Source organism: Nipponia nippon, unplaced genomic scaffold (genome assembly GCF_047370975.1).
Source record: "Nipponia nippon isolate SJK-2023a ecotype South Korea unplaced genomic scaffold, ASM4737097v1 scaffold_5, whole genome shotgun sequence".
Classification (NCBI taxonomy): domain Eukaryota; kingdom Metazoa; phylum Chordata; class Aves; order Pelecaniformes; family Threskiornithidae; genus Nipponia; species Nipponia nippon.
The window spans coordinates 89,268,090-89,281,989 of NW_028262369.1; the positions used below are offsets into that span (position 1 = coordinate 89,268,090).

The window sequence follows — 13,900 nt, forward strand, 5'->3', positions numbered from 1 at the left end:
TGTGTTTGTGTGTGTGTGGTTTCAAAACCTTGACTTTTTCTATCTCCTGCAGCTTCATAAGCGTCCTTATAAAAATGTCATTCCTTTCATGTTTTATTGGGCAAAGTTTAAAGCATTTGATTCTGTATAAGATGAAGTACAGGCACTCTTTAATGATGTATAAAAAATTGTGAGCTGCTTCTGACTGCTGTGTGAATTAAAAGCAAAGGAAATAATAATAATGCAACATAACCAAGGACCGTATTTTGGGCAGCAAACGAAGGAAAAAGTGAAGCTCCTCATCCAGCTGGCTGACAGCTTTGTAGAAAAAGGACATATACACGCCACTGAAATTAGGAAGTGGGTCACCACCGTTGACAAACGCTACCGTGACTTCTCTCTCAGGATGGGGAAATACCGCTACTCCCTGGAAAAAGCCCTTGGAATCAATACAGAGGTACTGTAAGTCCATGTCCTGCTGGGGTTCTATATCAAAGGTGAAAGTCACAGAGGGAAGTGAAGGCTATGGTATCAATGCTGCAGGTTATCGTGCATCCGTTGTTGTGCAACACTTAAAACCTAGCCAACCTACCTAGCCAAGCTCAGAACTGTTTCTGAAGAGAAAAAGTTTTTTTGTGGCAGATCAGTGATGTGAGGAGGAGACAGATGAAGATCAGAAAGACTTTCTAAGCAAAGGTTCACACCATCCTCCAGGAGACCATACAGCTACTGGGAAGGAGGAGGAAACCCATTATTTGAATAAAAGTCTGTGTTAATTTTAGCATAAGCCATAAATCCTGCTCCCACACCATTATTTTGAATCAAACTCAGGCTTTGACTGTAAGTTTCCATTCTCTCATCCTTTAACTAACCAAAAAATTGATCCCCAACCTCATCTCTGAGCTCTTTTAGGTGAAATAGAGCACCACGAGAGAAACAAAAATTAGAACCTCCTTCTGTTCCCTGGCCACAGTATTAAGGGGGAGTGCCAGAAGCAGAAACACTTTAAAACGTTTCCGTCAACGATCCTTTGAAATTAAGTATCAAAGAAAGAGGAATAAATTCACTCACTCACACCCTCAAGATACCTTAAATGCACTGTTCCTTGTAGGGTCTCTGGTTTACACAAAGTTACTAACCACAGTCTGGAAAGTATTTCTATGGCAGAAGGCCATTGGAAGTTGGGATTGTCTCTGCATAGTGCCCTACTTTATCAGACTATTTATGAAGTCCCATACTAGGCAACTTATTTAGATGTGAAGGAGCAAGGTAAAATTTAGATGTTTGTTGTCAATACCTATTTCTAGATAGGAGTAACAGTGAAGACTATAATAAATCTCATAGTTGGCATTTTTTAAGATTTCTCTCTCACCTTCTCCCTTCTCACTGTAGTTCTTCTAAATCTCTTTGAATTTCCTTCTTTCTGACATTGGTATTTTTACCTTACTTTTGTCCCTTCTTATTCATTTGATCTCATGAACATACTGCATTTTGCACGACAGTAGGGTTACAATGAATTTAAAATCTGTACTCTCACTTTTTCTAGGATAACAAGGACCTAGAACTAGATATTATTCCAGCAAGTCTTTCAGACCGGGAGGTAAAGCTGCGAGATGCAAATCATGAAGTCAATGAAGAAAAAAGAAAGTCGGCCAGAAAGAAAGAGTATGTCCCCAAACACCCACAGTCTGCTATGACACATTATCTAAGAGTGATTCTGTGATATTTATGTAACTGACATACTTATGTGACTGACTGACAGTCCTATAACTCCTTCCAGCTGTGGACCTATTGAGATAAATCTACAGAGGTAGGGCAGAAGTTGTGGCTTGTAGGCTAGAGAATTTCAGAACATACAGGTTGAATTTCTTCTGGTTTTAATCAGAAGTTACTTTTGGAAAGGGAAAGGAGTGAGTCAAGCACTTCGATTAGACCCTGATGTCATGGAGATCCTCACTGTCACGATTTCTTTCTGGCTGTATGTGAAAAGTAAAATGAACAGAAAAAATGAAAAGCATCTCTATATGTCTAGGTATCATCTAAACTCCAATGGCATCCAAAGGAGTTAACTGGGTTTCAGTGACACAAGAGTTCCCTTGAAGTTTACGTTCAAATTTCAGTGAGTGTAGAACTGAGAGAACTAGAAATATTTCATACTGGAGAAAGATTTGGAGAGTGCTTGTTGCACTTAAATCTAGAAACAGTCTGATTTTACAGTATTTTGTCTTAAATTTTGCGTGAGAATATTCTGGAAAGCATTTGTATGTACGATGCTTCTCACCCCTCTGAAATTGTCACTACAGTGCATAACCTTGATAAGAAACCATTTCTACTTTAGGAAACAGTGGTTACACTTGGTCTGCCTGTGGCACATTTTCAAAACATTGGGCATTTCAACTTTGAGATGACCGGCCTCAGGCACTAGAGATGTGGCTGTTGGGCTTCCTAGCAGTCTGGATTTTCTCCAGTCAAATACCGAGCTGTTGAAGCCTCTTCAAAGTAGTGATGTCTCCCAAATCCATCTGTATTGCCACTGAAGGTCAAGTTTCAGGGTGACTTACCATTGACTATTAGTGAAGATGCAAGTGTTATCAGTGAATCTCAAGTCCTTACTCCTGAGGAAAAAAAATTCTGAGAATCAGTTGACTGTTAAGGATGGGCATGTAGATAGTAAATCACACCTCAGGGTTGCATAAATACAACTTAACAGAATTTTATGCAGAAAAGATATTTAGAAAATAACCCTACAAGGGAATAGAGTATGAGGTGGTATTTCATTCATGGAGCTGAAAGGTGCAAAGTGAGGCAGCTGAAGGCTTAGAGTGGAAGTACACTGATTCATGAAGACAACAGAAGGATGTTTTGTTTTCTGTTCATTGTACAAATGTCTATAATGTCCAAAACACTTGAAATACTTTCTTTTTTCAGATTCATTATGGCTGAGCTGCTTCAGACAGAAAAAGCTTATGTCAGGGACTTACATGAATGTTTGGAGGTAAGTCACGGCCTGGGGAGTCTCCAGTACTTTCAGGAAGGACATGGTATTCTTTGTGGTGGTGATGTTCACTGTAGTGCAAAGGCTGACCTTGACAAGCGTTGGTGTGATGGTACCACCATCCATGGCTAGCCACAGAGCTATGTCCTGCTGGTGATGGGAGCGGGGTGGGCAGCAGAGGGAGCTTGTCTCCCACCGGCAGAACCGTGTCCTGTGTCCTGTGCTCCCCACGCGTGGCTGCCAATGTCTGTACCACCAGGGACACATGAGTGTGTCTTTATTTACAAAGCTGTGCTGACCCCTGCAGAGTGAGAGCAGGGACTCAGTAAAGAGCAATATATTTGCATATTGACCTGAAATGTGTTGGTTTCTAGTCTTTTTTTTTTTTTTTTTTTTAATCACAGAGCATTTTCTTAAGAATTCAAATCTATTCCTTTGGATCACCTCACGCTAGAGAAAGAGCTGGATTTGCACTGTCAAATACCTTGCCTAGCTTACAGCAGGGTGTTCCTGAAGGGGACTGTGATATTCAGGGCAAAAAAACAGAGTGCATTTCAGTGAAATCTGTCATCTTTCATATTCCTGCAGTTTGAAAGAGATTTTTATGTATCTAGTGCTACTGAAGTGGCAAATCCAACTTAACTTTCAACTGTTTCTGCCTGCAGTTTTTGGACACCATCAGTTGGACAGCAAAGACAGGTGTTGTTGGCATGTTTCTGCTTTTTCCTCAGACAACTTCTGAGTATCATCACTTTAAATTTCGCTGGAGAGCTTTCTGTGACACTGGAACTTTTTTTTTTTTTGCGTGTTTCTTTAATCTCAAAGTACATAGTTCCCTTGTCAGCCTGTGCCTTTGACAATAAAACAGGGAGATCTAATCTTTTTCACTGCATTTATTCACAAAGCTAAGAATTGCTGATGTCTTCCAGACTTACCTTTGGGAAATGACAAGTGGAGTGGAAGAAATACCTGCTGGGATCCTTAATAAAGAACACATCATCTTTGGCAATATTCAGGAGATATATGACTTTCATAACAAGTAGGTTTTCATAACAGTTCTGTTAATGTTTACTGACGAAGGAAACCGAAGGCACGCGTGTACCTGTACATCCATGTGGTGTCTGCAGTGAACACCTACAGTACGATGCACGTAGGAGTGTGAAGTAATTGATCCGGATTTGCAAAATAATGTTTGATTTCTTGTTTTGTTTATTTTACAAAAACGAATTGCATCTTAGTTTAAACTTTGCCTTCAGCTGATTAACAATGTTAAGGTCATATTATACCAATGCTTTGTAGTCCCTCACATGCTTCCCATCTCACAGCACTAGATCTAGTCTGGAAGCTTGCCTGTCAAATGTATGATGTCTTGGAAAAAAAGGAATGGTTGACATGAGCTGGGTTAATAAGTAGCTTTCCTGCCACTTTTTGGAGACTCACTGTATTTAATCTGTAACTAACAGTACTCCCTTTTATCAAGATAAGACTGTATCAGATCAGCTTAGAGGGCACTGTTTCCCTACCATAATGTGAATGCAATAGCAGTTTTAAACTTAACATTTAGGGGTGCTGAATCCCACAAGTTCAGTCTGAATTTCAAAGTCTGTCTTAAAGTTACACATCAAAACCAAAGCAGTTTGAAAAAGAAATCGGAAAATCCTTCCCTGTTGAAGTTCTGTGAGGCTTTCAGTGCTTCAGCCAGATAAATGTGCCATCTTATACACATAAATATGGTCATCACGTACACAAAAATATGGTTCAGCAGAGGCTGCCGTATGCATGCTTTTGTGCAAGCAGCTTCAAAGCATATCAGGATAGTAGATTCAAACTACATGTTACATTAGAAAGGCCTTTAAGTAATAGATTAATTGACTTCCAGCTCACAAGAATTGCCCTGTCATACAGGTAAGTATTCTTCTCCCATTTAAAACTATACTAGGATCGCCCAATTGCCTTCCCACTTCACCTCTCTCTGTGGTGTTATGTCTTCTTTTTAGTGACCCTGATTGATGCCATCTGATTACTATCCTCTTTCGCTTTCACTTGCTCCCAGCTAACACCCCTTCAACCCTCAGTCATGCCCCTCAGCTCCCTGCTGCTGTCATTTGTCCTTTGTCCAACCCATCCTCCTCCAGCCTGCTGCTTCTGCATGATCCTTTTCCCCACTAAAACTTCTAGCAATGCTAAAATAAATTGCTCCCCCCCTTGCCTCCACCAGCATCCTTCACAATCTTCTCCTTTGGCTGGTGATGTTAAGGCAGCCCCCAGCCTGGTTCAGGGCCGGGGCAACAGCACATTCAGTGTGACACATTGCTTTTCCTTCTGCAACTTCTGTTCCACGTTCCTCTTTCCAGCCAGGCATCGTTCAGGGCTCTATCTGCAAACAGAGATGTCACTCATAGTACAAGGTGTTGGGAGAAAGCTGATTACAAAAAATCCATATTTTGGGAATTTACTACTTGCTTATGAAGTATCAAGCTTGTTTAAATTGTTGCACTTTGCCCAGTGTGCTGTGTTTGGTGATAGGAAGCTGGCAGCTTTGGGCTTTTCTTTTTGCTCTTCCTCTGAACCGCTGCACAGAATCTTTTTGAAGATTCATGATCTGGTTCTTGAATATCACTTTGCAGTCCTGAATACACTGACCCCTACTAGGGGTTGCTACCTTTTCCTTTCTAGTTGAGTCAGGCATGACTGTGTTCTAAAACCAAAGCATACCTTGGCAAGGACACACTTTTTCCACTGGCAGGACACTTGATTAGCCTCGTAATCAAGATACAAGTATTGATCATTAGCACTGATTAACCCATTGGTCATTCTGCTTCTCCTGGGTATTTGACTGTAATTAACTACATCGGTGTTTTCTTTTTTCAGCATTTTTCTGAAAGAACTAGAGAAATACGAACAACTGCCTGAGGATGTGGGCCACTGCTTCGTCACCTGGGTAATGAGGCTTCTTCTTTTCATTATTATTCAAATTAATTCTTCCAGCACAAACAGAAACAAACTGCGAATTGATGCAAGGGTTACGTCCTTAGTGATAAGTGAGATTAGGAGCTAATCTGGAACTAGGACTTCTTTGTCCTTCATCTCTCCCAGGGTGAAAGGCTCCTTCCCTTAGCTCTTCTCCTGAGCAGTGGTGCAAAGGCTGTCCAGAGCCTCTCTCCTTGTCCTGCACTGACCAGCACAGCTTTTACCTCTGCTGGTTCCTGTTTAACAGGACTTTGTCAAACCAAACCTGTATTTAGGGGTGACATCCATCTCTTTGTGAAGGGCACGGGAGGACAGACATTTAAAATCTTAATATACTCTCCTTAGAGAAATTTAGTCATGCCATGAGACCTCTACAAAGGCATGAACAGTATAGTTTATCAACATTTTTCTTCAGAAATTAGTGTCAAATTGCTGAGCCACTGGCTCTCTCATCCCAGTGCCAGGACAATTTCCAAAAGGACTTTGAAAACTTGATGCTAAGAGTCTTCATGGGCGTAGGAGGCTCCAGGAATTGGCTACAGTAATTTATCTGTATGAAAATGCTTCTCTTTTCAAAATATTTACCACACAAGTCAGCCATCATCATGTTTTCTCTGAGGGTTTTATTCATATTTTAAAGCTGGGAATTAGTCATTATGGAACATTTTCACTTACCAAAAATATGAGCAAGTTTGGATGATTTCAAATGGGCTTTTAATTTAAAAACATGACACAAATATTGATGAAATGGATTCAGAAATATTATTTAGAAAGAAGAGCTTACATATTTATGAAAGAGGGACACATTTACATATCGTTCTGTGCAAAATCTTCATGGTACTTTTAAGATACAACCATATCATCTCAGCCATAGTACACGTCCAGAGCTGTGTGTATGTTTACAGACATACACGCAAAGCTGCTTGCCCAATTGCAGGGTCCTGTTATTTAGATACCGGTATAAAAAATGCAACAGTAATAAAAGGAGGCCATCCTCCTTTTCTGTCTGCGTGCCTCTCCCTGAGACCAGAGTTCAGTAATACAAAACTGCTCTAAGGCAGGAGTGCACAGATGCTTTTAATTTCCTCTTAAAAATAAATAAATTAGGAAATGAAATGCAAAACACTCCTAGCACAACATAAAGTATGAGCCATTAAAGTCTGAACCAAGGTAGGAAAGGCAAGTTTGGGCCAGGCGTCACAAATCTGAGCCAGTCTCAAGTCAAAAATGTTGCCTTGAGCCAGTTTAAGCTAGGTGAGTCTTTTGCCCAGAGTTTCTACACGGGCTTTATCTGCAAATAGGTAATAAAGCCAGTATTTCATGACTGGGTTTCGAGACCTGCAGACTTTTGGATACAAGCTGTATAACATCATTAGAGCTCTTAGAAATTATTTTATAGCTGGATTAAAGCTTTAGGCCTTCCCTCTATGACACTTGTTAAAGACAGCCTCCCATAGCTGTTACACGGTGCACCTTATTCCCCTCAGAATTGCTCAGGTAAGTTATGAACTGTCTATAAGTCTTCTGTTCTTAATTTGCAATTCCTATGTTGCTTTGAGAGGTGGGGTTTTATCACCTGTGTTTATCCTGGTGAGCTTTAATGAAAGACTGTGCGAACAGAGAAATAGCTTACCTTGCTTTTCCCATTATGTTTGTTTTCACAGGCAGATAAATTTCAGATGTATGTCACCTACTGCAAAAACAAGCCTGACTCCAGCCAGCTCATCCTGGAACATGCAGGGACTTTCTTTGATGTGAGCAGCCACTGCCATTTTCCTTCAGCATGCATAGTGTAGCTGAAGCACCTCCTCTTTACATCTGAGCAACGGGTTCCTTTTTATGCGTTGTCATTTGGGTTTTTCAGTCCACTGCAGGTATCAGATGCTGTGAAAACTAATAGGCTGTGGTGTGATGTGTGATCTTCATCAGTGCGGCAAGTCATTTTTAATGGAGACATGCATTCTTATGGGAACCTTTGTGCATTTTTCAGACTCAATCCTTTCTAAAGATCTGGTTTAGATGTACTCTCTATTTCTGGGTTTCGTGGTAAAATGAAAAGCAGATCCCATTATATTTTATGACCTGAAATCCCTAAGTCCAAAACAAGATCCTGTCCTCCTGTTCTGCAAATTTTACCCACCCTATGAAACATTTGCTTCATCATGCTAGGCAGGGACTCCACTTAACTGCAATTAGACTATTTCCCTTACAAGCACTACACTTGGTGATAAACATTTGCAGGCTCCAAACCCAGTTTTGTAGGCTGAAAAAAATCTTTAAAGTTTTTGAGTACTGCTAACCTAAGCTTTCCCTCTGATTTTGGGGACCTCATCTGTTTTGCCATGTTTGTCTGCTGGCTTATAGCTTTAATTAGTTGCTTTTCTGAGAAAATGCTAAGAACTCTTTTCCAAAGCATTGAAAATCTTTTTACAAATGTAACCACTCAGCAGGGTCCAACCTGCCTGACATGAATCAGCTCCTCTGGGTTTCGTATGTGCCAATGGTTATAGCATTTCAATTAAACTCAACACTGAAAGATCTCACATGAGCCAGAAGTGATGAGCACCTTTTTCTTTTGCCCTGTTTTCTGCCTTGTTACCAGATGGTCTAAAAGTAGAATTGAACTGAAAGGGATTTTCCAGGAGGTGGCGCTTGAGGCTGTTGAATGGTTTGTGCTGGTTGGTGTCTCCTGAAGCGTTTGAGCTGCCGTAGGTGTCTGTCAGTGGTGTTCGCACAGGTTAAAAGCGTTTCCTCTGCTAAGCTTTTCCACTCCAGCTCTGTATATGGGCTAGAAACCTGCCTGATGCTGCTTAATAGATAATATTCATGTGTCAGCATCTGCTGTTTTGCAAGGGGAGATGTTTTCCTTCCATTGGTGGGAATTGTGCTGGGCTATCCAGTGCTGCCTGTGCAAAAAGAGAAAGCTGGCTATCCCCCCCAAAAAATCCTCTAGGAGTCACTCAATCTGACTAAGATAGTGGGAAGTACCTGTAGATCCTTCTTATCTTGATCTTGGAGTGGCAGTGGTTAAGTGGCAGGACAGAGTACAGTCTGGCCCAAGGAATACGGAGGAAATGGCTGGTTCTTTTCTTCCAGGAAGAACCTGGAATTTCCCAAAACACCCCGATGATGAGAGTGAGTTACTTAGAGTAACACTCCTTAGTAAGAAGCCTGCTTGAAGATCACAAGTGCACGACCCCTTAAATTGCATAAACCGCCATAGAAAGCCACCATTGAGATGAAAAGAAGTAGTCCCAGTAATCTGTCTGAATCCTTCAAGGCCATGGAAAATTTGCAGCTTCAGGGCTCATTGCAAGGGCTTCAGCTGGTGGAAATCAGCATATTATTGAGATGATAGAGTTGATTTTAAGTCTTATTTAACTGAGCTTTTGTCCTCGGGAGAAAGACAGAGTTTGTTTTAATTGTCTATATGCTTCTGCTATTTTGAGTATTTTTTCCTTTAAATCCTGGAAAAGATCAGTTGTTCTATTCAAGAAGCCACAGGGCACCTTTAATTTGCATGACCAGCATTTACAGTGTGGAACACGGTAAAACTCATTGACTTTGGTAGCGTTGCAGAGCATAGTGTTTCTGCATGGATGATGGTTCTTGGACAGTTTATCCGCTGAGCTAGAGTGTCCCTTAGGAAACAAGCAGAGGCACAAGCAGGGTCTCAGTTTCTCTTTAGTAATAATTTTTCTGAAATTGTTCACCAAAGATTTGTGTCATGCATTACAAAACCTAAATGTTTCGTGAGGTTTTTAGTGCTGAAGCAGTTTACTCAGGAAGCCATCGGTGTGTACATCCAGTTCAGGATGCAGTTTTTCCTCCTGCTAAACAACTGTACACAATTAGATGACTTAATTTGTGAATCTCTTTAGACATTTGTTACAAATTCTGGGCACTTTAGCACTGCTTCATGGTAAATTCAGCAATTCTTATGGTGTGAAATTGTACTTAAGTATTTCTGTCTCCATGTTGTCAATGGAGGGTCCTGTGAGGGTCCTGTGCTGCCCTATACAGAGGATATTTTTGGTGATTTTCTGGGATTCTGTCATTGCATGTAAGACTACATGTTGATCCTGTTCTGCAGCTCATCTGGTTTGCAACACACAACTGCCAGCACATGGTGCTTGTCAGATACCATCATTTGTCCAGGCCCTTGGGACACTTTTCCACCCAGGGAATAACTAAAGTTGTGTCTAATGGTGAGCCATGGTGCACTGTAACGTGAACCAAGCTTGCTTTAAACAAGAAGCAGGGCAAAGTAGAGAGCACAGAGCCCTGTGGCTAGCTTGCTTCTGAAACCTGCCAGCTGCTTCAAAGCTAGCTCAGATATCTCTCTGCTTCGTGTTACTTAGAGGTTTGTGAGAGATGTCTGCACTCCTGTGCTCTACCCTGCACAGACCTCTCTGATTTCCACCTCCACCCACAGTTAAGTTCAGACCTCTCCAGTTGTTACAAAGCCAACCCAAGACACACTCCAGCAGGTTGCCACCTTACTCCCACACTTCAGGGACCAGAGGGAGGAGCTGCAGGGAGAAGGTCCTTTTCCAGCAGTGTGTTTGCCATGTAGCAGTGCAATTGCTTCCCTGCCGCAGGTTCCTGTGCAGCAGGGACAGCCGTCGCCCCACTAACCCACTCTGTCTCCGCACAGTCTGACCAGGGAGCATCCTGCCAGAGCAAGGAATGCCTGAAGGGAAGGCATCTTGCTGGGAGCGTGCCCTGCTATTCAGAGAGCTGGGAGGAAGGAATAGCGCTAAATTCATTACTTGGATCCTACAAAAACAAGTGTACTTAGCCAGCTCCAGGAAGTTCACAGACATGGCTGAGGTCTTGCTGGCTCCCGCACTTACTAATTGAGTCCCAGCCATGTGCTCTGCAGACACTGTCCCTGTTTGGAGCCAGCCGTGACTCAGCTGCATGCAAACTCCATTAACCCCCACACAGAGCCCCTTCCCTTTTGGGTCTTGTTCATGGCACCAGAGATACTTTTTTCTAAAACAAACTTGCCTAGTACAAAAAAAAACCAAAAAAGTGTTGGCACATTGTGTGAAAAGTGGCTATTTTTGCATCTCAGCATAAAGATAAACACTGGAGGAAAAAAACCCAGTAACCTCCCTAGTACTCAGCAGAAAATCAGACTGTATACAGAAAGAAAATCTCTGTTCTTGGCAGCTCTTCCCCCTTCATCTTCTATACCTTCTTCCCTTTAGAGCCTCAAATTTACCCTCCAGTAGCTGGGGATAAGTCCCATTCCCCCTCCCCATTTTCTCCCCTAGGAACCGAGGATTTCCTGATGGCCAGGAGCAAGGGGAGGCATGCCCAGGGCCCGGCAGAGACAAGGAATTCCAACCTGTTCTATTTCAGCAGAGAATCTGCCCCTGTAGGGCATGAGTTTGGTCTTTTAGATGGCTAAATATGTGCATTAGGGTCCTGTAGGATTTTCAGGAGCTCCTAACTCCCACTGGAACCAGTTGGAGGGAGGCAGCTGGGCCCTTTGCAGGTCTCACCAGGTGCCTATCTGCAGTATCTCCAAAAGTTCATGAGCGCATCGCACTGATCAGCATAGACATTTTGGTTGAGATTCAGGTGACAAACCAGAAGTATTCAGTGCTGTAAAAGGTATCATAAGAGTATCTCTTCTGGCCCCCAGCTGCCTCCTCAGAATAGCATAGGTTTGTCAGCACTGTGTCAGACCTATTACTCCCATGTGGATATTTCAGCTACCCCAGGGCTCTCAAATGGTACTAGATGCTTATGTTTAGACAGCTAAATTACACCCTACGCATGCAATTTAATTTAATGTCACTCCATTTTAATTGAATGTTAAGAGTCTGCTTTCAGCCTTCATAGCTAGGAGAAACCAGTTGACATGACAGATAAGTCATATTTAAGTCGAAGCCTATGTAGTTTACTCAACATACCCTTAGCTTGACTTGCATAGCGCCCCTGCAGTCTAAGTGGCCTTAGGGGCACTCTGCAGTTCATTGCCAACCTCTCTGAAACCACAGTTATTTGTATGTGAGCTTAAAGCGACTTAAAAAACTAAACAAAGAAATGCAGAGATCCAGAGCTAAAATTAGTTATGGGTAGTTCTATCTGGCAGGGGGTTAATAGTTTTCCATGACTGACTGCTGTTTTTATATCTTCTAGGAAATTCAGCAAAGACATGGTCTGGCCAACTCTATCTCTTCTTATTTAATCAAGCCTGTCCAGAGGATCACAAAATACCAACTCTTACTGAAGGTACCTTAGTGAGCTGCCCAAATCAGCTCATGCAGAGCAGTTCCCAGGTGTGATGAGTTAACTTATTCTTAAGGGAGCTGCTTCATCACCTGTTCATGACCTGTAAGCAGCTACTGCTGAGCTGCTACTCCTACTTCCCAGGCCTGAGCATGGCAACGAAGTGTGAAATTAGGTGTCTGTTTTAAAGGAAAAAACTCACAGAAAGAAAAAAACAAACAGTAAAAACCTGATCACCTGTTTCAACTGGGTTTTTGGTGTCCCAGTGGACTTAACCCTAAAAAGTGAGAACTGGGAAAGGGAAATTGAAGGGATGACAGAACTGTTTACTTTCCTTCTTGCTAAGTTTGTGACATTTAATAATTTGATTAAAGGCTTCAATGACAGCAGTAATGAACTTTGGGAAATTTCACTGACTTTTGACTGAGATTCCTTCATTGGCGTTAGATTCTGTTTGGGAGCTGACACTTTTGCGTTTGAAAAACACGGAAAAGCTTCATATACGAAGCAAAGGACTTCCAAGTGAAACACTAGTATTTCTCATAAAAAAAAAACCAAACCACTTTTGTTAATTTGTTGTAAATTGGTTATGGATTTTTGCAGTGTTTTGTGACTAGGTGAATTTTAGATCTAACTTAACCAGCCACTGTTCACTTCAAAACTAGTAAGCCAGAGAAGAAAAAATACCTGGGGGATAAGGGAAGGGACAGATTCTGACTTTGAAAAGCTAGGAGCAGATATAATACTTGCATCTCTTTAAAGATTCCTGTGTATATACCAAAGGAGTGATATGCTGTACTAAGGAGATACTTACTGAGTCCATTTAATGTGTTGACAAATCTGTGCTTTGTACCAGTTTAGTGAAACAACACACAGGGTTACCATAGTCTTGTTAGTGCTGTGGGACAGCGAGCCTGCACTGCACAAACCATCTGCTAATGGGAAGGCTAAAACACCCCTTCAGTCATCACCCCTTTGGTCTCCTCCTCAGGTGAATCTTTCGTGAAGGGACCTCCCTGCCCTGGGCACAGCACACGGCCAGCCCTGCCTGCACTGCAGTACTCGCCAGCACTGCTGGATCAGGCAGGGGTCCCTGCAACCCGGCTGGCACAGCTGGACTGACTGGCGTCTGCTGCATAGGCATAAGTCCCCAGAAATCTCCTGAGTGCACAGTCTCACTCGAGAGCACCTTGTTTTGTCATGTTTTATAGTCATTCCCATTTGATGCCCACTATCTGTGAGCATCCACAGTGTTTTGATGCAGTTCAGCTTTCTCCTGTCACGGTTAGCAAAGCAGTTGCATGTACCAAGTAACACAATCGGATACAAAGCCAGCATTTTGGTCAGAGTTTGTTTATAGGTGTTCTGCATTGCTTCTTAGGAACTGCTAACCTGCTGCGAGGAGGGCAAAGGAGAACTCAAAGATGGTCTGGAAGTGATGCTCAGTGTCCCAAAGAAGGCCAATGACGCAATGCACGTCAGCATGCTGGAAGGTAGCAAATGGGCAGGTGGTTGGGGCAGGGGAGGGACCCACCAATAAATGAAGACTTCTTGTAACTTGTGTAGAAACAACCTGTTAGTACAGGTTGACTGTAGCAATACTGTTGACTGATCATAATTTTCAGGTACTTGCTAGCTCTTTTCTGATATTTCTCCAAAAGTCTGGGAAGAATAAAGCTGGTGAGGAATTTGGGGATTTTATTTATTTGT

General features: G+C 42.2%; 1 protein-coding gene across 12 annotated transcripts in view; it reads left to right on the top strand.

The window, feature by feature from the left end:
• The window catches only part of KALRN (kalirin RhoGEF kinase), a 532,514-nt gene that overhangs the window by 368,618 nt on the left and 149,996 nt on the right, over window positions 1-13,900 (top strand). For all 12 annotated transcript variants that reach the window (XM_087734558.1, XM_087734567.1, XM_087734559.1 and 9 more), the window contains 8 exons: window positions 254-436; window positions 1,526-1,644; window positions 2,908-2,974; window positions 3,904-4,013; window positions 5,846-5,915; window positions 7,609-7,698; window positions 12,101-12,193; window positions 13,572-13,683. In XM_087734558.1, the coding sequence (XP_087590684.1) occupies window positions 254-436; window positions 1,526-1,644; window positions 2,908-2,974; window positions 3,904-4,013; window positions 5,846-5,915; window positions 7,609-7,698; window positions 12,101-12,193; window positions 13,572-13,683 (844 nt within the window). The remainder of the gene's footprint in view (window positions 1-253; window positions 437-1,525; window positions 1,645-2,907; window positions 2,975-3,903; window positions 4,014-5,845; window positions 5,916-7,608; window positions 7,699-12,100; window positions 12,194-13,571; window positions 13,684-13,900) is intronic.